Below are 24,022 nucleotides of genomic sequence, written 5' to 3'. Positions count from 1 at the left end.
AAGCCTTGATCATAGATGTACAAAAACATCTTATTTGCTAACTGTCCATTCTCCAGATTCATTGCTGATAATCAGATGAGTCAGGCAAGCATGCTGTTTGTGGAGAACTGCGGGCCACACATAATTCGCAGGAATCTGTGTCGGAACTTTCTCCTTCACCTGGTCAACCTGCATGACTTCAACCTGGTCACCATCGCAACCATTGACCAGGCCATGGCCCGTTTGAAGGAGATAGAGGAGTCACTTCCTGAACTAGAGGAGGGGCAGGAGTTGTCCGATGCCACTTGCAATGGTCAAGCAGTGTCCTCGGGTGTTTCACTACATGGCAAACGCACCAAAAGTGGAGTCTCAGACTGACAACAGCTGGTTTTACAAGAAAAATTATGGACAGAATCAATGAGCTCTGTTTTGAACTCAAATTCTTCATACTAATCCATTGGAATCATTTTATTGTTTTGAGATCTAGAACTCTTAGCCAGCAGTGCTTCTGTGGCTTAGAACATGAGTTCTATTTCTGATCTGCCCATTTATAAATAAGGAGCCCATTTGAGACTCGATTGTGAGTTAGCTGCTGGTATTACGAACTGACGCAAGTGCTTTTGAATGAATTAATGCAATTTTTCAATGTTTTCCAGTGCAGTGTCTGTCATAAACCATTATCATTTCAGCAGTCATGTGTAGAATAGTCTTTAGTTGTTTTTTCTGAAAAGGAAGTATTACTGTAGAATTTGGAGTACTGTTAATCAACAATTTCCGTACAGATTTTGACCTTTTTTTTTTTTTACCACTGCGTTCAGTGACTATTTAGCACATTGTAGCACTTGTGTTACTACTTATTCAGTGGCTGTAGACCCTAAGTTGTGATATTCAGGTTTCTCAAGTGGGATTTGAAAGCTAAACAGCTTTGCATTTCCTTTTTTTTATAACCTACAGATGCTCTTTTATCGGTTTTAGATTGGACCAATCAATACATTGCATTCTGTCAACAGCTTCTTGTCTCACATGTGAAGTGTTAAGAACCTTCCGTCAAGAATGGCTTCTTCGGTGTAAATTTTTTTCTTTTTCCCCAGTTCTCTTCTTCTTAATCAGCAATATAATGCACACCATGTGAAAGGAGAGCTGCCTGTGTTTGGACAACAAGAAGTCCTTGTTTCATAAATCTTTGTAAACAAACCTCATTATGCCATTTAGAATGAGGATCAGGAATAATTTGTAGGTCATGTCAAACCGCTGTTACTACTGGTAATGTGGTTATATAATAGTTTGTTGCTATTATAATGTTCAGATGTTGTACATGCCAAAGTATATCAGATACAGCATCCTTACTCCTTCAATTTGTTTTCTTTGCAAAATGCACAAGTTTGGTGTACACAAGAAAATTATTTACAAATTAAAGATGTGTAAATGCTCGGTTTAAATGTATTTTAACTAGTTGTGTTCAATTGAAAAATGCAATGGGACACTAACTATTTTTAGAGTTAGTGTCATTTTATACAATATTCCACGTGAAAACCGTATTTACAATATTAGATCAACAATTAATTTACAAGTAATTACTCGTTTTTATTTTTCTTATTTTTTTTACGTGAACTGGAAGTAGTTTGTGCACCGTGAAGCCACGCCTCCGTGGCAATCATATCCAATGGGTGGAGTGAACGTCATACGTAAGGAGGCGTCGATGACGCAGCCCACCCCATTTCTGCTGGGCGCGAGATTTATTATTAGTCCGTATAAGATCTTGGTCCATACGAGAAATCTATAACAATTCTGCGATTTTAAAAGCGCATTAAGGCACACCATGCGCACTGGAATCTTCATTAATGTAGAGCTATGACTTTATATCCAAGGCAAGAAATGGGAACTGTTAGGCTAACTATTATATGAAGATAACGTTACAACGGCTGACTGCTGCTTGTTGCAGTTACAAGTGTTTACTGTATGAATGCGCATTATATATTTGGCAACATGGAAACACCGTTCTTTCTACCTCAGCCTACTAGAATCAAGAACTCTTCCAGAAGTGTCTCCGGCAGAAGGAATTTTCAATGTGGAGAACCTGGAGACGGACAGCAAATGCAAAACCCAGGTGCACCCCAAACAAACCAAAACAGGCTGAAACGAACAAAAACACACAAAGGATTGGAACATTTTACTGACTGCGGAAACAGCCTCACCCACATGACTGAGACCCCGGAGTCCACTGCATCTTGTGACATTATTCTCATTAACTGTAAAGGAAAACTATTTCCAGATGCGGCTATAACTAGCGTTACTGACGGTAAAGACCATTCAGTTTCTCTTCCTATATCACCACCAGATCTTATCACAGAAAGCATAGGAAAAGAAGGACACAATTCTCAAACAGTGCAGAAAGGGAGATCTACAAAGGGATCTCTAAAACGCAATAAACTGACATTAAAGAGGATGAGCAGCAATATAGGTGTGCAGTTTGTCTCCATTCCTGCTGGTTCAAGTGACAGGAGCTTAAAGCCAGACATTGACCATTTTGCTGCTGAAAAGCAGGTGTTGTCCAGCTGTTTACGAATAAACACCAGTGAGGGGGACCGTTTGATGGATCAGCCAGAAGTTAACATTGGACAAATCCCAGAGAGCACAAAACATGAAATTGGCCAAACCCTGACTCCCATCACGCCTCGGACTCAGCACTGTAGAGAACCAACAAATGTCAAAATCCTCAGGGAAATGGTGGGTCTGCTTAAATATAAGAGTCTCTCTCTCTCTATAGCATTTATCACGATTTCAGCAAAAATACAGTTTGAATATTGTGTTGGAAAACTGGGTCTTCTAAAAGGTTTGACCACCTTGACATTTATCAGCAGAATTAAACAGTATTCGCTAACCAACACATATTTATGTATGATAATATCTGATTATTGTTGTCGATTATTTAGTGTAGTAGAATAATTAGTTTGCTCAGTCTTTGTGTTTATTTTTGTTCTCAGGTGTCTGGCTGGAGAAATGAATTTCCCAATGAAATCAGCAGTGCGTTTCTGGAAGAGATTCAGATACTCAATTTGCAGTTTCCCATCCACAGGTTTCTCACTCTTCTCATGAGGAAGAGAACTGCATCTGAGGAGGAGAGTTCTGCTTTGGGTAGGAAAATAGACGTTTTTACCAACAAATAGATGTTCACAACCAACCTCTCAATATTTTACAGAGGAAGTAACAGACAGATCTTTATGTTCTATTTACAGAGGGTATAAAACATTTACACCACTATTATAATTACAACTTTTTGAGATGTAAGAAATGAATCCTTATAAATTAATGTCAGATATTTTTCCATATTTAATGTAATATTGAAAATGATAAAATTCATGTAACAAATACACAGAAACTTTTGATGGGGGAATAGAAAGTAAAGACTTAAAATATTCTGGTTGCACAATTGTGCACACATGTCAACTAATACTTGGTTAAAACACCTTTTGCTTTTAATACAGCTGCCATAAGAGTATATTAACTCAATTTGTCCCACTTTTTCTTGCAAATGAGCCTCAGATTGATCATATTGCTGGGGGATCTACTGTCTACATCCCTGTTTAAGTAATTTCATACTGGTTTTTTTCACCATTAGATTTAGGACTGGGCCATTTGAAAATGTTATTTTTCTTCTTCTGAAGCCATTACTTTGACTTAGAATTGTATTTGAAATTATTATATGCTGAAAGATGAAATTCCTCTTCATCTTCAGATTTTTAATGGAGGCCCGTGAGTTTCTTGCCAAAAATGGTCTGGTATTTGATTCCTTCTATCTTGACTACTGCCCTAGTCTCAGCTGAAGTGAAGCAGCCCTACAGCATGATGTATCAGCATGCTTCATCGTGGGTATAGTGGTGTTTGGGTCATGAGCAGTTTTGTTTTTGTGCCAAATGTACCCTTTGGACCCTAATTTTAAAAGTTCAGTTAGATCAGATCATAAAACATTTTGCCATATGGTTTTGGCAAAAAGTGTGTGTGTGTGTGTGTGAGAGAGAGAGACGCCACCCTACCACATGCCCATATATATGAAGAAAACAGGACATTGGTGTCACATGCTGCGAGTGATCTTGCAGCTCCTTTAATGTTACTGTGAGTCTCTTGGCAGCCTTATTGATAAGTTTTCGTCAAACAGCAACCCGTTTTCTTTTCCCGACCGTGCTTTCTTCGTTTTCTTCGGCATGCTAGTGTCTTCCATAGAGGCTGCTTCATATGTTGTTGATGTATGTGACGTCATGCCGTAAAGCAAGTCGTGATTCTCGCGAGATTTGGCTGGGCGCCACCTCTCAAACCTGCATTGCTGGTTTTGCCAGCGGCGTCCCCCCCTGCTTTTGCTATCGGGATGATTCGCCTTGCTACGAGTTCATTTACCACCGAAATTACTTCGAAGCTGTTATATTAAGGTACAAATCTTGCATAGTGTGCCTTTAATGATGGCCTTCACGTTATTCTATGGCACATCTAATGTTTTGGAAATACTTTTGTACCCTTCTCCTCCTCATTGGTGTCTCTTAGTCTACACAATGAGATCCAGCACATCTTTCACAGCTCTCAGCAGGCCATGGCTTCACCAATAATATGCGACCAAGAAGATGCTAAGAAAATCCTACAGAAACAGTTGATTTTAATTCAAGGTTTATCAGCATCACTTAAATAATGACCATATGATTATAGTTATTTTTCTGTAAGAGTTTGAATGTGATTGGTTAATTCCAAACAAAGTACTATGCCCCATTATAAAAAAAAAAGTACACATTTTGCAACCAGGTCATTTTTTAAATTTATATTTTTTCTGTTTGTTACATACATTTTGTTGGTTTCACCATTACATTAAAGGTGGAACAATATATGACATTTTATTGATGATACATTATATAAATTTTTTTTTTTAATTATATCTCAGAAAGCTGCAATTTGAATAGGGGAATGTAGACTTTTTATACCCACTGTACCTTTCTAGTAATGGGTCAAAGAACTACATAGCCGATACATCATGCTGGTCAGATACTGCTAGTTTCTCATGATAGAGAGAACACAAATCACAGAAAAGTTTAAAATATAGTAATCAAACAACGTTAGTAAGATTTGACCAGAAGAAAGTTGTAGAATTTTTTTATCATAAAACATCATGTCATTTTAAACTGTTGTATTTTTCCATTTTTATTGTATTTATGCAACTCTTGTATAACTTGTAAATCAGCTTTTTCCATGAAAATAGCCTCCACTGCTGACATGACATTCAAATGTCTACTACTACTATAGTAATTAGACTAATCATCAGGACAAATGACTGATTTACTGTAAATCTGTTTGGATGTGGGATATGCCGTTTTGCAAAGAGTTTTGTGACCGGGTTTAGTTTTTTTTACTTTTATTGATCCAAGTTTTTCAATGTTGCATTGCCATACATTTTCAGACGCAGAAAAAACGGACGATTCGAAGCATCCTTCAGCTTCATCTGTCCAGAGAAAGAGAAAACGAGAGGTTCAAGAACAGACGTGTGACAGGACATACAAAAGTCACAGGACAAACAAGGGCAGTATTTCTGCTGCTAAGTTGGATTTTGAGCAATTTTCAGATAGTTTGACGAACTCTCACACAAAATGCAGAAACCGACTGAGCCGAACAAAACGCAGACAGCAACAAACTGCATTCTGTGCTTTTGTCACTGAACCAATGCAGAATGAGTCAGTTCATCAGGACCCGTGGCCCAGTTGTCTACAACGGGAGGATGTCCTCTGGACAGATAAATACAACCCTCAACAGTCTAGCGAAGTCATTGGCAACTCTGGATCAGTACGGCAACTACACGGGTGAAATGTCACTGCATTCATTTTAGACGGTAGCCTAGTTGTTAACCCAAAAATATGTTGTCATTTAATTACCATGTCTCAAGATTTTTTTTCATGGACCACAAAAGGAGCAGAATGTCCAAGCTACCTTTTTTTTCTATACAAAAAATGCACTCCAAAGTGTCAAGTTCAACTAAACTAAAAGTACTGTTAAATTAGTCAAGTCAAGTGACCTTCATTTATATAGTGCTTTTAACAATATAGATTGTTTCAAAGCAGCTTTACAGTGATAATAGGAAATTCAATTAACAGAGATTGTTTGGGCTTTATAGCAGCTCTAGAATAAAGTTATTGTCCAGCTAAAGTTAGTTTTGATTGATTCACTTTCGTTGCAAAGATCGTTAGTTATTAACTTAGGGGCGCTTACACGACACTGTTTTAACTGAAAACAGAAAACTTATGGCCGTTCATTTGCACGACAACAGTGTTTGGTGGCTCTAGAACGCAAACTTTGAAATGGGTGCAAGGTGCAAGTTTTGAAAAAAAAAATTTAAACGTTGTCATCTCCATGTAAACTTCAAAAACATAAATCTGTGAAAACGGCGATGGCGTGCACATGCCTATCACGTGTTTAGTCCATAGGTATGCGCGTTTTAATATATATATATATATACATATACATATATGTGCGTAGTCCTTCTTTACAAATTGACCTCACCAAATCACTTAAATTAGACAACTTGTGTGCTATGTCACAGGTAAGTGCTAAATTTGATTGCTTTGTATGTAGAAAATCTACATTTTTGTAATTCATTGAAATTGCCCTTAGGGCTGCACAATTAATCGAATTTTAATCACGATTACGATTTTGGCTTCCCACGATCAAATTCGCGTGATCGTGCGATATTTTAAATGCGTCATTCTGTTCATAGAACGCTCCATATGAAAGTTTTTTTTTTTTTGCAAAGCCAATCTAGCGCTGGCTCCATGACGAGCCAATAATCAGAGTTGTTCCCTGCACCGCACAGCTTAGTTTCTAGATGTAGAAACTTGAATGTTTTGCCGGACTGGACAAAAGCAAAGCGGACTGGGCGAGATGAGACGGAGTGTGTCTGCGCGCGAGCAATAGTGCGCGAGAGACCGAGTGTGTCTGGGCGCGAGCAATAGTGCGCGAGAGAGACCGCACGCGTGTGTCTGCGCGTGAGCGATAGTGCGCGAGAGACTTCAAATAACAAGAGACTTTTCAAATAACAATGACAGAATTTTATTCACTGACATCGGGATCCCGCTTACATGGCTACCTTCCAAATAAATCAATAATTTGACACAAAATATTGATTTAAAAAGGAGTGTATTGATTTAAGAACGATTGTATTGCTTCCGTGTCCATGACAACGCTCTGTTTTTCATGGCAACAGTGTGTTATCAAGAAATAACAGACTGCATTCTACATTAGAATTTGACCAAGCCATGTAATAATAGGTAGGCCTAATAATAATTATAACAGAAGATAATATCTCTAGTCTATCCTAATAATTATTATAAATACAATGTATATAAAATATAAATACAATTTAAAATATTAATAAATGATTTATTGTGATTTATTCTGGAGATGCACTGAATTTTGGTGAATAAGAGGACCCATTTTATTTTGATGCACATATTTGTACATTAGCAGGAAATGTAGCACAATATGGATGTAAAAAGCAGTTATAATTAGCCTATGTGACAAATCAACAAATAATCGTGATAATTAATCGTGATCTCAATATTGATCAAAATAATCGTGATTATCATTTTGGCCGAAATCGTGCAGCCCTAATTGCCCTGTTAAAACCTGTTGCGTTTGATGCGTTTGGTAACACTTTACAATAAGATATTATTCATTAAAATTAGCTCTATAGAAAAATATATTCTTATAGAATGTATTAACCTTTATTAATTAAAAAAAAATCTTCCATGTTCATTTTAGTTTACAGTGCATTAATTAATATTAAAAGAAACAACTTTTGATTTGAAAATTGTTGTATTAGTTAATGTTGAAATCATCATTATGGTAAATGATAGAAGTATTGTACATTGTTAGTTCATGATAACTAATGTAGTTGTTACCTAATTATAACTAATTAAACCTTATTGTAATTTAAAGTGTTACAGAACATATGCATGTAGTTTTATATAGTGTGCATACAGCTGAAGCATAGCACACAATGCTACAGAAGAAGGTCGAGGAGTAGAAGAAATTACACTGAAACTTAACTGGTTTTAGCTAGGGTGAAAAAATACTTTTTAATGAAGAATAAAAAAAAAAAATAACGAAGTTGCATAATTATGACTTTTTTTTTGGGTGAACAATTAGCGTTTTGTACCCAAAATGCACATTTATAAAGGGATGACCTGTGAATCAGAGGGCCTCAGCAAATAATTATTTTTTTTATTGTTCCTAAAAAAAAAAGTATTATCAAGTAAATTGCAAATACCGGTAACTGGAATAATCATGTAAATTAATTGGTTAAAAATAGTGGGAAGTTACCCTGAAAAACATTCTGTGTTTTAAACTTTGGGAATTTAGAAATGCTATTATTTACATTTTATTTAACTAAAATAGTTACTTACCGGTATTTTATTCTCTGAAATTAATTTAGCCTTAAAAATGTAATACCTGACGAAATGTATTAGCCTACATGGGGATGGGGGAATTTGTATATTGTTGTGGTCAATAATGAAGTCAAAAAGGTTGAGAACCACTGTTATAGGGGAACTTCATGTGTCACTATCTGCCTGATAAGTATTTTACTACTCACAATAATAACAGGTTAAAATGATTAATATACTACAAGACAATACTAACAAACAGAACTGCATCTACTTTTGTTCATTCTTCTAATGACAGCTGGTTAAAAGAATGGAAAATAAGAGCAGACATTGAGGACAGGAGAAGACGACAAGAAGAAAGGAGGATGAAAAAAGAAAACAGTAATGGTATGTAACTGCCAGAGAACTTGCAGTTATTGCAGCATAATATATATTATATTTGTGAAGCCTGTATTTTTCTGTAACAGAAATATGTGTAAAAACTTCTATTCCAACAGAGTCGTGGGACTGTGGTGATTTTGAGGGTGATACTGTATCCATAGACCATGAGAAGGAGCTGTGTAACACAGTGCTCATGATCGGTCCATCAGGAGTGGGCAAAACGGCTGCTGTTTATGCCTGTGCACAGGAGCTGGGATTCAAGGTCTCGGTGCAATATGTTTTCATTTTATCAGTGCATTTATCACAATAAGCATAATCCTGAATGTCTGTTAAACCAGCCATAATGACGTCTTCCTCTGTTCCTCTGTTCCATGGGCACACAGGTGTTTGAGGTGAATAGCTCAGTCCTGCGCTGTGGTCGTCTCATTCTATCACAGCTGACAGAAGCGACTCAGTCTCATCAGGTGGACATACAGAGAACTAAAACCCTCAAACCTGAAATCATTAACCAAAGCAAAATAAATCCTGCTGCACCTTGTGAGTGAACGTTTTAGTTCATACAGAATGAATTCTTGGTTCATCAGTTAATATTATGAGTGAAAGGGGATAATTATAATTTAGTTTATTCAATCCGAATATTTTGTTAACATTGACTACATCTCCCCTTTTTCCACAGGCGATGAAGCCAATAGAAAGGTTACTTCATCTAAGGAGACTTCAAGTTCTCCTAGTGTTTCCTGTCGAAGTGGTAAACCACAACCAGTAAAACTCACTCACTACTTCAAGTTGAGTAGCAAAAAATCTGTAGGTAAAACATCTGATGGACCTGAACGCTGTATTCATGGTAAGTGTACTAGGCTAATTTAGCCATGTTTTATAAGCACTTGAAAAATAGGCCTGTTTCACTAAAGCATTTAATAGATGTATATGCTTTGTCTGGGGAAAATAAGTAAGCATTGTATTGTATATGCACTAGATAAACAATTGTCATTATTATTTTAATTATTCATTACAAATCTGATTACAACAGCTGTCGAACTGAAACCGGGTAGACTTCAAAGTACAAGGTCTGGTTTTAAGGACAAGAGACAAGGAGATAAGGAGTTGACATGTTCTTCTAAAGAGTCTACATCAGTTGGGCAGAGCCAATCAATCCCCATGTCGCTCATTCTATTTGAGGAGGTAGAGTGAAATTGTAGCTTTGCTGTGCAGACTGAGTATGAAAGCATCATCAATGTTTTTAAATTAACTGTTTATTAATAATTTATTTGATTAATAACTAACTAAATTTGCTGATTAGAATAGGAATATAACTCCTTTCTATTTGTTCACACTTTTTGTAAGTGTGCTTCCAATGTTAAATGTGTCCACCCAGGTTGATGTCATTTTTCCTGAAGATGTTGGATTTCTTGCAGCTATTAGGACTTTCATGAGCAAAACCAAAAGACCCATAATTTTGACAACCAACGGTGAGCAACAGTTTAAGGCATAAGATGCAGTTAAGCATATTTGTTTTTTAAAATGTTGCTTCCTTACAGATCCATTTTTTGGTAGAAGACTTAAGGGGCATTTTGATGAAATCCATTTCCAAACTCCTTCACTGGTGAGAAAAACCAACATATTTAAAATCACAGATATTGTAAATTACTGTTCACCTTTTTTAATGTCACAATAGCAAATTTTGATGCATTTGTTTCAATTATCTCTTATATGGCATTATTATTACTTTCGATTAATTGCATAATTATCTGAAGTAATAATGGTATAATTTTGAACTCAGCAAACCATCAGGAGCTATCTGCAGTGCCTGTGTGTGGTGGAGAACATGAGGACTGATCCAGAAGACATGGCTTTTCTGTTGTGTCAGAATAAGGGGGATATCAGACGGAGTATCCTCCAGCTTCAGCTCTGGGTCTGTAGTGGTGGAGGGAGAACAGAACTACAAATTCTCAAGAATACACTCAATGTAAGCCAGATTGACATTTATTTATCAAAAGCTTTACTACTTTTCTACTTGTTACAAATAACATTGCCTCTGCACCATCACCTACTGTCCAACAATTTTCAGTTGATGTTTACTCTCTTTTTTTGTGAGTAAGATAAATTTTGAGAGCATTATTCCTCAATCCTCCTCAATACTTTGTATCTTTAGGCCAATAACCCTGGATAATTTTTCTCCGATAACATTAGAAGATCTCACTAAACTAACCCAGATCTCACTAAACAGGTACCCACTGCTTTATTTAAAAATGTCATTTCAAATTCCATCCCTACCCCAAAATTATAGACCTATTTCTAAATTACCTTCCATCTGCATTCTACTGAAACTGCTCTTCTTGGAGTTTTTAATGATTTGTTAATGCAAATTGATGCAGGTCAATGCTCTGTACTGGTTCTTTTAGATCTTACTGCTGCTTTTGATACTGTTGATCACTGCATAGTACCAGTAGTTGAGAGGCTCAGACAGTGTGTTGGTATCTCTGGAACAGTCTTGAAGTGGTTATTGTCATATTTATCAGATAAAAAAAAAAAAATCTATATAAATCAAATATACATTTCTAACAGTATTAAATATAAGTAAACAGCCTGTAACAAATAAATTCAGTATTCGTGTAGCGTGTAACCATATTTCTTCCTTGAAGATGATGGTTCACCACTATCCTTCCATGTTTTAAAGGGGTCATGAAATGCATAAAAAAAATTAAAATAAATAAACAATGTTTTGACCCCCTCTCCCAATCACTCAGTTTGAATGCGTGTCGCATTCCAGGCTTGAAGTAAAGCCCACTGCTATGATTGGGTAACAGTTTTACATGTTTGGCGCGTGTTGCTTTTTTGACAGAGTACCGGTAGGTCATCCGATAAATCTGAAGGATTTTAGGGAGATTATGTTGAACTTGTTGAGCCTTTGGTTATCAACACAAGAATAACACAGTTGCAATAAGATGAATTTATTAAACAAAAGATATACAAGATGAAATTACCACACCTACTAGATACTACTAAAAAGAATGACTAAACTACTAAGATATTGAAGAATCAATAATCAAAATAGAAAATACGAACTACTACATAAACAAACAGCCAAGCAGACGAATAACAGATTGGACAAAGCAATGAATGGGTAATAAGCAGTGTTATGGGGAAGTCTATTGTGGTTTCTCTTGAAGATTGTATGAATAGTAAATAGGCATTTACTATGAATACAGATAACATTTCTAATGTGTCTATCTGTTATAAGCTGGCCCTAGATAAGCAGTCTTTACACAAACAGCAATCTCATCTATAAACAACAACCTACTAATGCCAAGGCCTTTGGAAAGAGGTAAAGAGGCACAGTGAACAAGGTGTATAGGACATTCCTTTCAGTTTTCTGACCATTTATCTGGCTTCAAGCCTATGTGTGTAGAGATTGTCTTTCTTTTGGGGCCTTACTTAGTTCTGCCACATGCCCCCTGGCAGATCGAGGCTGCAGTCGTTGATCTGACAGGTGTACTGAGGTGGAACAGGTAGGAAAACAACATGCCACACAACATGCAAAATCATTGGAATTTCGTTAAACTCTTTTACCATGGCTAATATAAGACAGACTTGGTGGCTATAAAGGTAAGTTTAATTGCACCTATGCAATATTAGAGAAATTAGATAATTAAAGAAAATGATAAACTTAAAACTAGCCTCTGAAGTGAGAGACTAAGGGACAGGATAGCAATGCTAGTCGAGGACGTGCTGACTAGTCTAAGTAGTCTATGTTGCATGGTGTGATAGGGGGAAGCTGGGGGAGTGGCCTACATGTGTTAGGTTTTAACTCCAAAGTTTCAGCTGGCTGTGGGATATTTTGCCCTAACAGGTTTGCCTCAACCGTGTGCACCTGCCAGTACAGTAGTACCATCAGAGGGACTATGGTAATCCAGGAACTGAGATTAAAGATAAGCAATATGCTGTCACTGATGTTCCACCCCCAAGTTAGTGCCGCTGTCTTCGAATTTGATTCAATAGGCAAAGCATGGAAACTATGAAGTTGGTGACTGAGTTCTGTTAATTTAGGTCCTTCAGACATAATTTGGTCTTGAAGGAGTCTATCTACTTCAAGAGTTTGTCCATTAAAGGCATCAACTATTTCAATTTCTACATCATATCCCTCATTATCCAGGTGATACAGGGCTAGGTGGTCAATATGGAAGATTGCTCCTTTCGGGACTTGGATTAGCATGGTCTGGTTTGGCAAGTGTATCGGAGTAGTTGAATAATAGCGGTCATATATTATCATTGCTTCGCCCACTGGTGTGTTGACCAGCCACTTGTTCTCTACCCTTTCAATTGTTGTGATAGTTACATCTTTCCTATGTGTTATGACAGCCTTGCATTTGTAGTTGGGGCTTAGTTGCTTTATGCCGCACAGGCCTTCAGTGGGGTCCAATATAAAAGGCTTACTAGGGCACAACCAGTGAATGTCCTTGACAGCAGTACACATCTGTAAATTTGGTATCAAATACATATCAGGATTTTCATCCTGGTAAGCAATCAGCGAGGGTGTTTCCATTTTTACATGCATATCTTTAGTCCAAAATCCAACATTTATCACTGATTTTAACTGGTAAATGTTCCTAGCATCAAAAATAGGAATGTTTAACAGGAAACCAATTTCACTACCTTCTGGGTCTACATGGATTGGTATGGCACTACCTAGACTATAGGCCAAGTATACTTGTTGTGCTTGGGTGGTTCCCTGTGTAGCCCGTCTCAAGATACTCTCTACCAGTTCCATGGGTACTAAGTACAGAGGGATTCTGTTGTCTGCTAATTTTACCACAGCAGAACTTACTTCTCTAAGCAAATCTTGCATCAATGTGTTGACCATTTGTACATGAGCATAGTCCTGTTGTATGACATCTAACCCTGACATCTTGCCCACACTGTAGATGGTATAGTTCAGAAAGGCTGTAGGCCTATGCTGATTCACTGCAAGAAGTGTACCCTCAAGTGTCGTGCCCAAATTTTGTAGCTGCCTCTGCTGAAGATCTAGTTTCTTTTTAATCTCAGGCATTTCTTTTTTTAGTCCTTCTACATGCTTTCTCAATGTGGAGATGCGAATGGCATTAACTGCTGAGGTACCAATAGAAAAGAGTAAACCGAGGGCTGATGTTGCTGATGTTAGTTTTTGCAACTGACTAAGCATATGAATTGTCTCCAGCTGGGCATGCTCAATGGTGCTTTCTGTCCATTGTGTTGCCCGCCCTGACATTACCCTTTCAGTGCTGATATGTTTCTTGTACACATCATAAGGGTCAAGCCGAACAAAGATTCTTTGAGTGTGCACTTGACAGTCAGTTACTAAAATTCCAGGGGCATCCTGAAGTACGATGCCAGTAGGAGGGCCAGGTTCCACAATACTCTGGGGCTGCGCTGCATTGAGTGCGAAGATCATTACAGTCAGGTACAGCGGATTCATTCTGTAATTGGATATATACACATAGGGTATGTCACTTCACTATTAAAAATGTGGAGTAATGCTGGACAAACAATACTATGACTAGCCACATCAATTGATCACAGATCTATGGAAGTAAAATAATGCCAAATGTTTTTGAAATAAAAAGCCTGTTGAATTGCACTACTTGAAAAAAATATGCATTGCATTAACCATGCTTGTATTTTAATGAATTGTATTTTTAGGGCTTGCATTTTTATGGGCTGAAATTCAACATGGTTGTATATTTAAGCTGTGAGTATTTCAATTCAAAACATTTCAAACACATTTTCATTAATAAAAAAATCAATAATCCATATTCACCTTTCATATTTCACTTCCAAAATATTCAAACTGTTTAAAAATACAACCTATAATATTCAACGGGCAATTTTCGGTCCATTTTATTTCACTTTACAAATTTGCTTTCACAAATTCAGTGGTTCAATCGACAGTAAATTCAACATTGACATCCAGGAACTGCAGGAAAAGCAGTAGATTACTGAGCATAATCTCCATCTGCTGTTAATCAACCTCACCAGCAGGGAGTGCAAGCGCGTGTTGTTGACGAAGACCAGAGCAAGTTAGAGCAAGCCATTCATTCATTCATAAAAACTGATTTATAGAAATGTAAGTGTATTTGTGAATATTATGAGGGCTGTTTTTATGTTTAATTCAGTGCCTTCACTGTGTAGCCTACATGCATCTTTCTCTACCGTGAGCGAGATTATAATGTTATTCCCCCGATGCTGATGTATAGAACAAATGTTACATTTGAGGCCTCAAATACATTTATCTGAGACCTCAAAGCGCTTTACATAGAATGGGGGAATCTCCTCAACCAACACCAATGTGCAGCATCCACTTGGATGATGCGACGGCAGCCATATTGCGCCAGAACGCCCACCACACACCAGCTTACTGGTGGAGAGGAGACAGTGATGAAGCCAATCAGTATATGGGGATGATTAGGAGGCCATGATAGACAGAGGCCAAGGGGCAAATTTGGCCAGGATGCTGGGGTTACACCCCTACTCTTTCGAAAGACATCCTGGGATTTTTTATGACGACAGAGAGTCAGGACCTCGGTTTAACGTCTCATCCGAAGGACGGCGCTCTTTTGGCAGTATAGTGTCCCCGTCACTACACTGGGGCATTAGGACCCACACAGACCACAGGGTGAGCGCCCCCTGCTGGCCTCACTAACACCTCTACTGTCTAGTTGCCTAAACTTTATATCGCGGCGATGTGCTGCAGTACTGGGGTTTCCCTCAATAATTCAGGATTGCTGGACATATAAAACGCTTATCTTAATGGACTGATACAGTGATATAAAAGACCAAACTCACACCTTATTGAGAAGGCTGTACTATATGGCTACAGGCAAGCAGATTGACTCGGAATATGAACTTAACACGCAAAGTTTCACGCTGAGTGTTTCCCAGTGATATACTGGTTATAAAGTTGGCTTGACGTTGGACGTTCGCGCATTTAGGGACCGTCTCTAAAGTTTCATACGATATTAGGATAGGCCTGCCCTACACATTTCTAACTTCAATAGCAAACTTCTATTTATTTGAATAAATATATTTTTTTTAATTAAAAGGTGTGCATCATGCCTGACACCTACATGAACACTTTAAAGTTGGTTTTATGACTGTAAGTCATTCTCTTCCAATGCTATTGAAGTTAGAAACGTGTATACCAATGTCGTATGTAATTTTAGAGACATTTTTAAATGCGCGAACGTCCAACGTCAAGCCAACTTTATAACCAGTATATCACTGGGAAACGCTCAGCGTGAAACTTTGCGTGTTAAGTTCATATTCTGAGTCCATCTGCTTGCCTGTAGCCATATAGTACAGCCTTCTCAATAAGGTGTGAGTTTGGTCTTTTATATCACTGTATTAGTCCATTAAGATAAGCGTTTTATATGCCCAGGAATCCTGAATTATTGAGGGAAACCCGCGCACCACATCGCCGCGATATAAAGTTAAGGCAACTAAACAACCAAGAGAAATAGGCTATATGTCTACCTCAAATGTAACATTTGTTCTGTACATCAGCATCGGGGGAATAACATTATAATCTCGTTCACGGTAGAGAAAGATGAATGTAGGCTACACACTGAAGGCACTGAATTAAACATAAAAACAGCCCTCATAATAATCACAAATACACTTACATTTCTATAAATCAGTTTTTATGAATGAATGAATGGCTTGCTCTAACTGTTGCTCTGGTCTTCGTCAACAACACGCGCTTGCACTCCCTGCTGGTGAGGTTGATTAACAGCAGATGGAGATTATGCTCGGTAATCTACTGCTTTTCCTGCAGTTCCTGGATGTCAATGTTGAATTTACTGTCGAATTTGAACCACTGAATTTGTGAAAGCGAATTTGTAAAGTGAAATAAAATGGACCGAAAATTGCCCGTTGAATATTATAGGTTGCATTTTTAAACCGTTTGAATATTTTGGAAGTGAAATATGAAAGGTGAATATGGATTGTTGAATTTCTATTAATGAAAATGTTTTAAATGTTTTGATTTGAAATATTCACAGCTTAAATATACAACCATGTTGAATTTCAGCCCATAAAAATGCAAGCCCTAAAAATACAATTCATTAAAATACAAGCATGGTTAATGCAATGCATATTTTTTTCAAGTAGAGCAATTCAACAGACTTTTTATTTCAAAAACATTTAGCATTATTTTACTTCCATACAGATCAGGCCTCTGTCACTGCTGTCAAATCGATTAAACGTATCTAACATAAAAGTTTGTTTTATATATATATTTATTTATTTATAATATGTGCTGTCAATCAGTTAAAAAAATTAACTAGATTAATTAAAAAAAAAATCTGTGATTAATCGTGATTAGAATTTAAGTTTTTAATATTTTATAATGTAATTTTTTCACAGTTAATCCCCAAATTAATGTACAAACAACATAAAGACAATATTTTTTAAATACTTGTTTAATGGCATCTTTTTAATAAATGAAGGCCAGTATCACTGATACTAATACAGCTACTGACATCTCAATTAAATTTTAATTTTAAACATTAATTATAGCTATTCAACATTATAGTGTCATTTTAAAGCTATCAATTGTTTTAACATTTACTAGGCTTAAAATATATATAACAAATTTTTAATTAAGTGAACCTTAAAACAATCCTCACATAAACCCATAATAAATGTCATATTTACATGTGTCCCTCCTTCCTGTTTAACATGTAGGAAATATACAGAAATTGAATTATGTCTTCAGTCTTCACTGCATAAATTATAAATTAAATATAGATTAATCCTTATTAAAGCTACACAAGTTCTTTAGTTGAGAGCAGTGAGCAATTTGTTCTTTGATTTACATTAATGATTAACATTAATGACAGACAACATTAGTGGCTGCTGCCACTTTAAGACCAGCCGATGCAGCACATGACGCGGATCTCACTTTCATTTAAGACTTTTACTCATTTAAGACTGCTCTTATGTGTAAAATGTGTATTTTAGTCCGAATTATAATGCTCCTATTCTACTGTACTCCGTCCGTTTGATGTGCATGCGCCGCTTGTTGATTGAACACTGAAGTTTTAAAAGCACGACAGGGCAAGACGTGGTCAATGCTTATGCTTTTGTTTGAAGAACTAATAAATATAACGAATTCTCATGTTTCGGACAACTTGGATCATTTAGCTTACCCGCAGCAGTCTCTGTGTCCTCCGCCATTTTAGGGGTGTAACGATATCCTCATATTACAATTCGATACTGAACTCACGAAACGATATTATTGCGATACTCCAAGACATATGGTAAAAGGTTAGCCAAAAATGTACTGTTGATTTAAAATGATACTTTTTAGATTACATAGTGGGTGTATAAAAATATATACAGAATAAAAATATTCATGATTCTGCTGTTGAACATACAGAATTATTTTAGACGAATATGCTTTCACTCTGTCACTGACTAGATATATTTAAAATAATGTAGGCCACTTTTTACAGGTAACATAAGATATTTGGCATTATCAGGACCCACAAATATTCCCCCATTGCATTATTTACTATATATATAAAATGTTGAATATAATGTATGTTTTTAATATAGATACTTAAACTTGAATTCTTTTCTCACACAGTAATTTTTATTTTTGGTGAACTATGCACAATATATATTGTCACTATCCACGATACATATTGTTGCGTTTTTGTATTGCGATACATTGTGACACGATATATTGTTATACCCCTACTATTTTCCAATTGTGTTTTGTCCTGAAATGGGTTATTCACTACTGTAAAGCGACTGGCTGATGGTTTCTAAATATAGCGCGTGGACACGACTAATCAATGATCAAATTTGTTGTCAATTATTTTCATTATCAATAAAAATTAATAGCGATTCAATATGGATTATTTTTGCATCCATCTACCCTGGGCCCCTTTCTGCTGTTTCTCTAGATATGTCATCTCTGACTTCTGAAATTATCTAAATTATCTTTAGAGCCATCTCCAATTTTTCTGGGCCTCTCTTCTCAGTACATGTTTATTCATTTTGTATTCTCTATCACTTAAGGGCTTAAAGCCTTTGACACTCTGGTTGGACACATCAGGCTTTGGAGAACATGTATAACGTGTCTATATGTTATAAACTGGCCCTAGATAAGCAGCCTTTACACAAACGGCAATCTCATCTATTAACAACAACCTAACCAAAAGGCCTTTGGAAAGAGGTTTGGAAGAGTTTATTTTTACCTTTCACATGGCCGGATGATCAGTCCATCGATGAGGGACATATTCCACTGGGTATTCTTCCGCTTGCAGTGGGATTGCTTTCCAACAGCTGTATTCAATAGATGCTGATGGGTTGCTGCTGGTCCTTGTGTAGAGCACTGTCAGGTTGTGGTGAATATGCAGGGTCCTTTGCAGACTGGAATATGAATCTACAGGAGTCGTGAAGGCGTTGACTCCTGAAGTCCTCTGTAGAGGTGATTGTGCCAAGAGGGTTCACTTGCAAAAGTATAACCTTTGTTATGCTGTTGTCTCTTTCCTCATCAGGTCAGAAACTCAGAACAAGGGTGTGTCCACCTGGGGGATACTTTATCCCTCCTTGGCTGGGAGGGAGTTGCCAACTCCTGCCTTCCTACTGTAGTGGTGTGATTGGATAGTAGCATTCCAAGTGTCTGCCCATTCACGTCCCACCCTTCCATTCTGTGGATCTCATTGGCATTGTCCCAAGTACACATTTAAACAAACTGTGTCTTTAGAACTGTAGATATGCATTAATGTGTTTCCAAACCTCTTTCAAATTAATTTGGGGCTAGTGTTCTGAACCCATAAAGTCCAAACTTGATGTGGATAAGTTAAATTACCACCTAGTTGTTAATTTCTGTTAGTGGGTGAATTTATGTCGGTTGCTGTTCCAGATGCAGCTTCCACATGTATAGGACATTTTCTTTACACTTTCCTGCGCATTTTTGTGGCTTCAACCCTATGTGTAGAGATTGTCTTTCTTTTGGGGCCTTTCTTTGTTCTGCCACATGACAAGGTCAACTAGCCAATACCGGTTTGGTGGCCTTGGGGAGTCCATGGTCATTCACACCTTGGTCTCAGTGATGAAGAACTGGGGTGAACAAAGGGCAATTGGTGACTTAATTAGTCTGTGATCAATGGGACGCTGATGTACTCATTCTGGCCCCCCACACCTAGCAATCCTGGCGCAAATGGTCATTGGTTTGTGGTATTTCTTTGTTGAGGGTCTTATCTAACTTTTGTCTTATCACAGCAGATGAAAGGGGCTCCTGTTGTGGAGTGGGGAACCTGTGGTGCCATCTTGTCTGCTGTTTTACTACATTACGTTCATTAGGAAATTTATTTTGTGTTAGGCCAGAAACAGACTGACAAAGGAGATCAGAGTTGCTAAAAGAAGCTACTATGAAAAGCTGAAAAAACAGTTTTCAGCCAACGACCCGGCATCAGTCTGGAGAGGCCTGAGGAACATCACCAACTACAAGTCACCATCCCCCCGATCTGTGGAGAATCAACAACTGGCTGACACTCTCAATCCATTCTACTGCAGGTTTGAGAAGCCCAGACTCACACCTCACACCCGCTCTGATCTGCACTTCACACATTCACCATCACCTCCTGCACCCCCTCTCCTCCCCCTTCTGCCATCCAACCTGAGCTTAAGGTCTGTGTGGAGGACGTGAGCCGAGTCTTCAAAAAACAGAAGACTAGGAAAGCTTCAGGCCCAGACGGCATCTCATCTGCTTGTTTAAAAGCCTGCGCTGACCAACTGGCCCCAGTCTTCACGCAGATCTTCAACAGATCATTGGAGCAGTGTGAAGTTCCCTGCTGCTTCAAATGCTCCACTATCATTCCGTTCCCCCCAAAAAACCCAAAATCACTGGACTTAACGACTACAGACCTGTCGCTCTCACGTCTGTGGTCATAAAGTCGTTTGAAAGACTTGGCCTACCTGAAGGACATCACTGGACCCCTGCTGGATCCCTTTCAGTTTGCTTACAGAGCAAACAGGTCTGTGGATGATGCAGTCAACATGGGACTGCATTATATCCTGCAACATCTCGACAGAACTGGGACTCATGCACAGATCTTATTTGTGGACTTCAGTTCGGCCTTCGATACCATCATCCCTGATCTTCTCACAGCCAAATTGACCCAGCTCTCCATGCCATCCTCAATCTGTCAGTGGATCACAATAACCCATTTATAGCATTCAAGAGCTTTGAGGCACTTAAATTACATTTTGAAGTTCCTTGAGTATCCGACAGGATATTTAATGCACCTTTAGTTTTTACAGTGTAGAATCCAATGAGCAATTCAGTCATTTATATAGATCAGTGGAAGCATGGAGACTCGTGTCAAGCTTATAAATAATACAGAATTCGTGTGATGGGTAGGGTTAGTGTAAGGAGACAGAATATACAGTTTGGACAATATAAAAACCATTACGTCTATGGAGAGTCCCCACAGGGAGAGGGAGAGGTGCCATGACCTGGATGGGAGTAAGGTTTAGGGGGCTAAATGTAACGGAGGCCAGCTAGTAAATGCTGTGCGAGTAAACCTCACTCATATCTATCGACATATATCATTTACTCACCCTCATGCTATCCCAAATGTGTCACAAACAGAGTTTTTTTCAGCTTCTCAACACCTTTAAATTTGTCAGGCATAAAAAGTTTAAAATATTAGTATTTTTCCTTGCTTTTATATCCTTTTCTAAAAATCAATGTTTTGTGTTCATCTGAGGGAAGAAAGTCTTATATCTGAGAAAAAAAAATCATTTTTGGCTGAACTATTCCTTTGTGGTTCTTGACAGGGGCATCACTGGGCCATTTTTAGGTGGGATTCTACCCAGCTCCCCTTACACTTTCACAAAAGAAATTGTGATTGGCTCTGTAATCTGTACACACATTTGTGATTGCCTCAGTCCCCTTTACATTTTTATATGGAAATGACGGCAGGCTTTGGGAGTCCTCCCCATTTACAAAGACCAAACGGGAGTCCTCCCCATCTTTTAGTCTACATTATTCAGCGTTTTTTTCTCCAGCAAAAACAGAGCGCTTCACACCTATGAAGACATCATTTAGAAAATGTTATTTTCATTTGAAAATTGTATTTTTAAATTTAAACGTATTATTGTGGCTGTGGCATTAGATTAACATAATTCACATAAATTATTATAGACACAATCAGTGACAGAAAGCACTGTCACTGGATTTATTTAAACTGCTTATCAGAGTGAACGACATAACATCATATGGAGTTAATGACCCTTCAGTTGTTAGTGGCATACATTTATTAGCCTTATAGATTAAAGGGATTTGTGTTTTTTCACGTCACTTTGAATTATAGAAGCGGCAAATTGATAGATCAGTGTGCTGTTTAACACTGGGCAAATTGCTAATCTAGCTAATACACATTTTGCTAATCTAGACAATTACATTAATATAAGTTTGTCTATATAAAAAAATAATATTAATGAATATGATCTGGTTAGTTAAAATAATTTGAAAGTAATTAAATTTTCAGGGGGTTGACTTGATGGGTAGTGTAGAACCTATTGTATGTATTGTTCCTGCCTACCCTAGTATGCAAACAATATATTAAATGTTTAAAAAATAAAATGATGACCTCATTGGGGGCTGAGCCCCCCTAATATTGAAATCCTAGAATTGCCCCTGGTTCTTGACATTAATAAGCATGCAAGTGGACCACACTTTATGCTGCTAGTCTCACAGAGCTTTTAGGCCTCATAGTAATAGACCTAATGTGTGTATTCTGTCTTAAATTACACAGTGTGGATCATGGACTGAGCTGGAAAACAGCAGATGTCTGGAGATCCTGGCAGAGAAAACGGGAGGAGGTCTACTCTACTCCAACATCGAAAGACTATTTTCTCCACATTTCACATCTCAATTCTTGCATCAGCAAGAGTCAATAAAGCCCAAGACTAAAGGAGAAAAGCCAGTCAAAGGCTTGATGTTACAGACCTCTGCAAATGTACACAAGGTTAAGTTAGACTGTCTTTCTACATGCAGAGGGAAAAAACGCTTGTCATCTTGTGAGGCAAAAAATATTTCTTACCCACATTCAGACCGTACACTTTTCTCAGTTCCCTCAAAGCAAACTAATCATTTGTCTTCAGAAACAGATGTCCATGGACAAGACAAGTCACTCATGCTGGTTTTTCAGCATTTGGTGTGCATTGCAAAGTTTTTTGACAACATGTCTTTTCTGGATGCTTATTTACAAAGACCATCTGTCAGTGGAACTGGACATTGCAAACCAGAACCTCTTGGTTGGATGGGTGGAACACTGAAGGATAGCTTATTGGACTTCCCAAGAGAGGAGCAGATTGGACAATGTTTAGAGAATTCCTCTGAGATATTGGCCATTGTGGAAGGTTTGAGTTTTCTTCAGTGCCGGACTGAACTCTCTGGGATCTGGACGGAAGCTGCAAGGCTGCGGGAGAAGTTGTCTTCAGAGAGATGGGAAAACATAATTTGTGCCCTTTCTCTGCCATCTGACAATAAAACCCTAAAATTGTGTCTCTGCAAATTCTGTGCACCTAGGTGTGTGTTGTATTAAAAGTTTACATGAAGCTTTAACTTCATCCAGGTGTTGCAGTGCTAATATCATGTGGTATGTGATTTTTGACTTTTTTTACAGTGGTGTCCAGAAGCGCAAGGAAATTGTATCCACACTGATCTCCAGCAAAAAGGTATTTTGTCATAGTAATAAACCTGCACTTTCCATGGACTACCTGCCCACTCTGCGCTCAATCTGTAGATCAGAGAGAGTTAAAGAACAGCACTCGTTCAGGTATTTGAATTTCGCCCATGTAATGCTTGGGGTCTTAAGATTAATGTTGTGCCACTCTAAAGTTGTACTTTGAAAGAAAATGTCTGTTTTATAATAAGAAATTGGTTTACCGCAATTCTTTAATGTGATTTTTTTTTAATGATTAAGATTTGCTCTTTTTTTGTCTCTCACTGTCAGATATTCACACTACCTCTCAAGCCTTCAGCTTCCCAGAAATACGCTGGAGCGTATGGCCTTGGATTTCCCTTGATGTGTGACTGATGTGCTGCTCTAGAAAACCTCTATGACTTCTAAACTGTTTTTTTGTTTTGTGACAGGAATGTGACTTGTGTTTGTATGGTTACAGAAATATATATGTAAAGTCTGATATAAGATTATTTACTCTTGTCAAATAAAGAAAATATATATATTTTTACT

At 37.6% G+C, this 24,022-nt stretch overlaps 3 protein-coding genes across 5 annotated transcripts in view; 2 read left to right on the top strand and 1 right to left on the bottom strand.

The window, feature by feature from the left end:
- suz12b (SUZ12 polycomb repressive complex 2 subunit b) overlaps positions 1-1,422 on the top strand; it is a 17,036-nt gene extending 15,614 nt beyond the window's left edge. The window contains exon 16 of the mRNA XM_079629640.1: positions 57-1,422. Coding sequence (XP_079485766.1) covers positions 57-357 — 301 coding nt within the window. The 3' untranslated portion in view covers positions 358-1,422. The remainder of the gene's footprint in view (positions 1-56) is intronic.
- On the top strand, positions 1,400-24,022 carry atad5b (ATPase family AAA domain containing 5b). 3 transcript variants are annotated; one of them, XM_079629638.1, is made up of 14 exons: positions 1,400-2,706; positions 2,964-3,114; positions 5,417-5,813; positions 8,689-8,777; positions 8,888-9,033; positions 9,155-9,308; positions 9,448-9,615; positions 9,802-9,953; positions 10,147-10,240; positions 10,310-10,374; positions 10,552-10,737; positions 22,580-23,355; positions 23,453-23,605; positions 23,783-24,022. In XM_079629638.1, exons 1-14 carry the CDS (start codon positions 1,939-1,941, stop codon positions 23,853-23,855), a joined length of 3,372 nt encoding a protein of 1,123 aa, XP_079485764.1. In that variant the 5' UTR covers positions 1,400-1,938; the 3' UTR covers positions 23,856-24,022. The 3 variants fall into 3 exon arrangements, 2 of the variants coding, with proteins under 2 accessions (XP_079485764.1, XP_079485765.1); XR_013799634.1 differs by lacking the exons at positions 23,453-23,605; positions 23,783-24,022 and adding an exon at positions 10,924-10,998 and having other exon boundaries at positions 22,580-22,706; XM_079629639.1 differs by lacking the exons at positions 1,400-2,706; positions 2,964-3,114 and having other exon boundaries at positions 5,534-5,796.
- On the bottom strand, positions 11,727-19,335 carry LOC307007108 (uncharacterized protein). The gene is made up of 2 exons (XM_079628792.1): positions 19,010-19,335; positions 11,727-14,224 (listed from the first exon to the last, which is right to left on the bottom strand). Exons 1-2 carry the CDS (start codon positions 19,048-19,050, stop codon positions 12,505-12,507), a joined length of 1,761 nt encoding a protein of 586 aa, XP_079484918.1. The 5' UTR covers positions 19,051-19,335; the 3' UTR covers positions 11,727-12,504.

This window comes from Phoxinus phoxinus, assembly GCF_949152265.1.
Source record: "Phoxinus phoxinus genome assembly, chromosome: 11".
NCBI classification, from domain to species: Eukaryota; Metazoa; Chordata; class Actinopteri; order Cypriniformes; family Leuciscidae; genus Phoxinus; species Phoxinus phoxinus.
The sequence above is the reverse complement of the archived record's forward strand: the minus strand, read 5'-3'. Positions and strand labels throughout refer to the sequence as shown.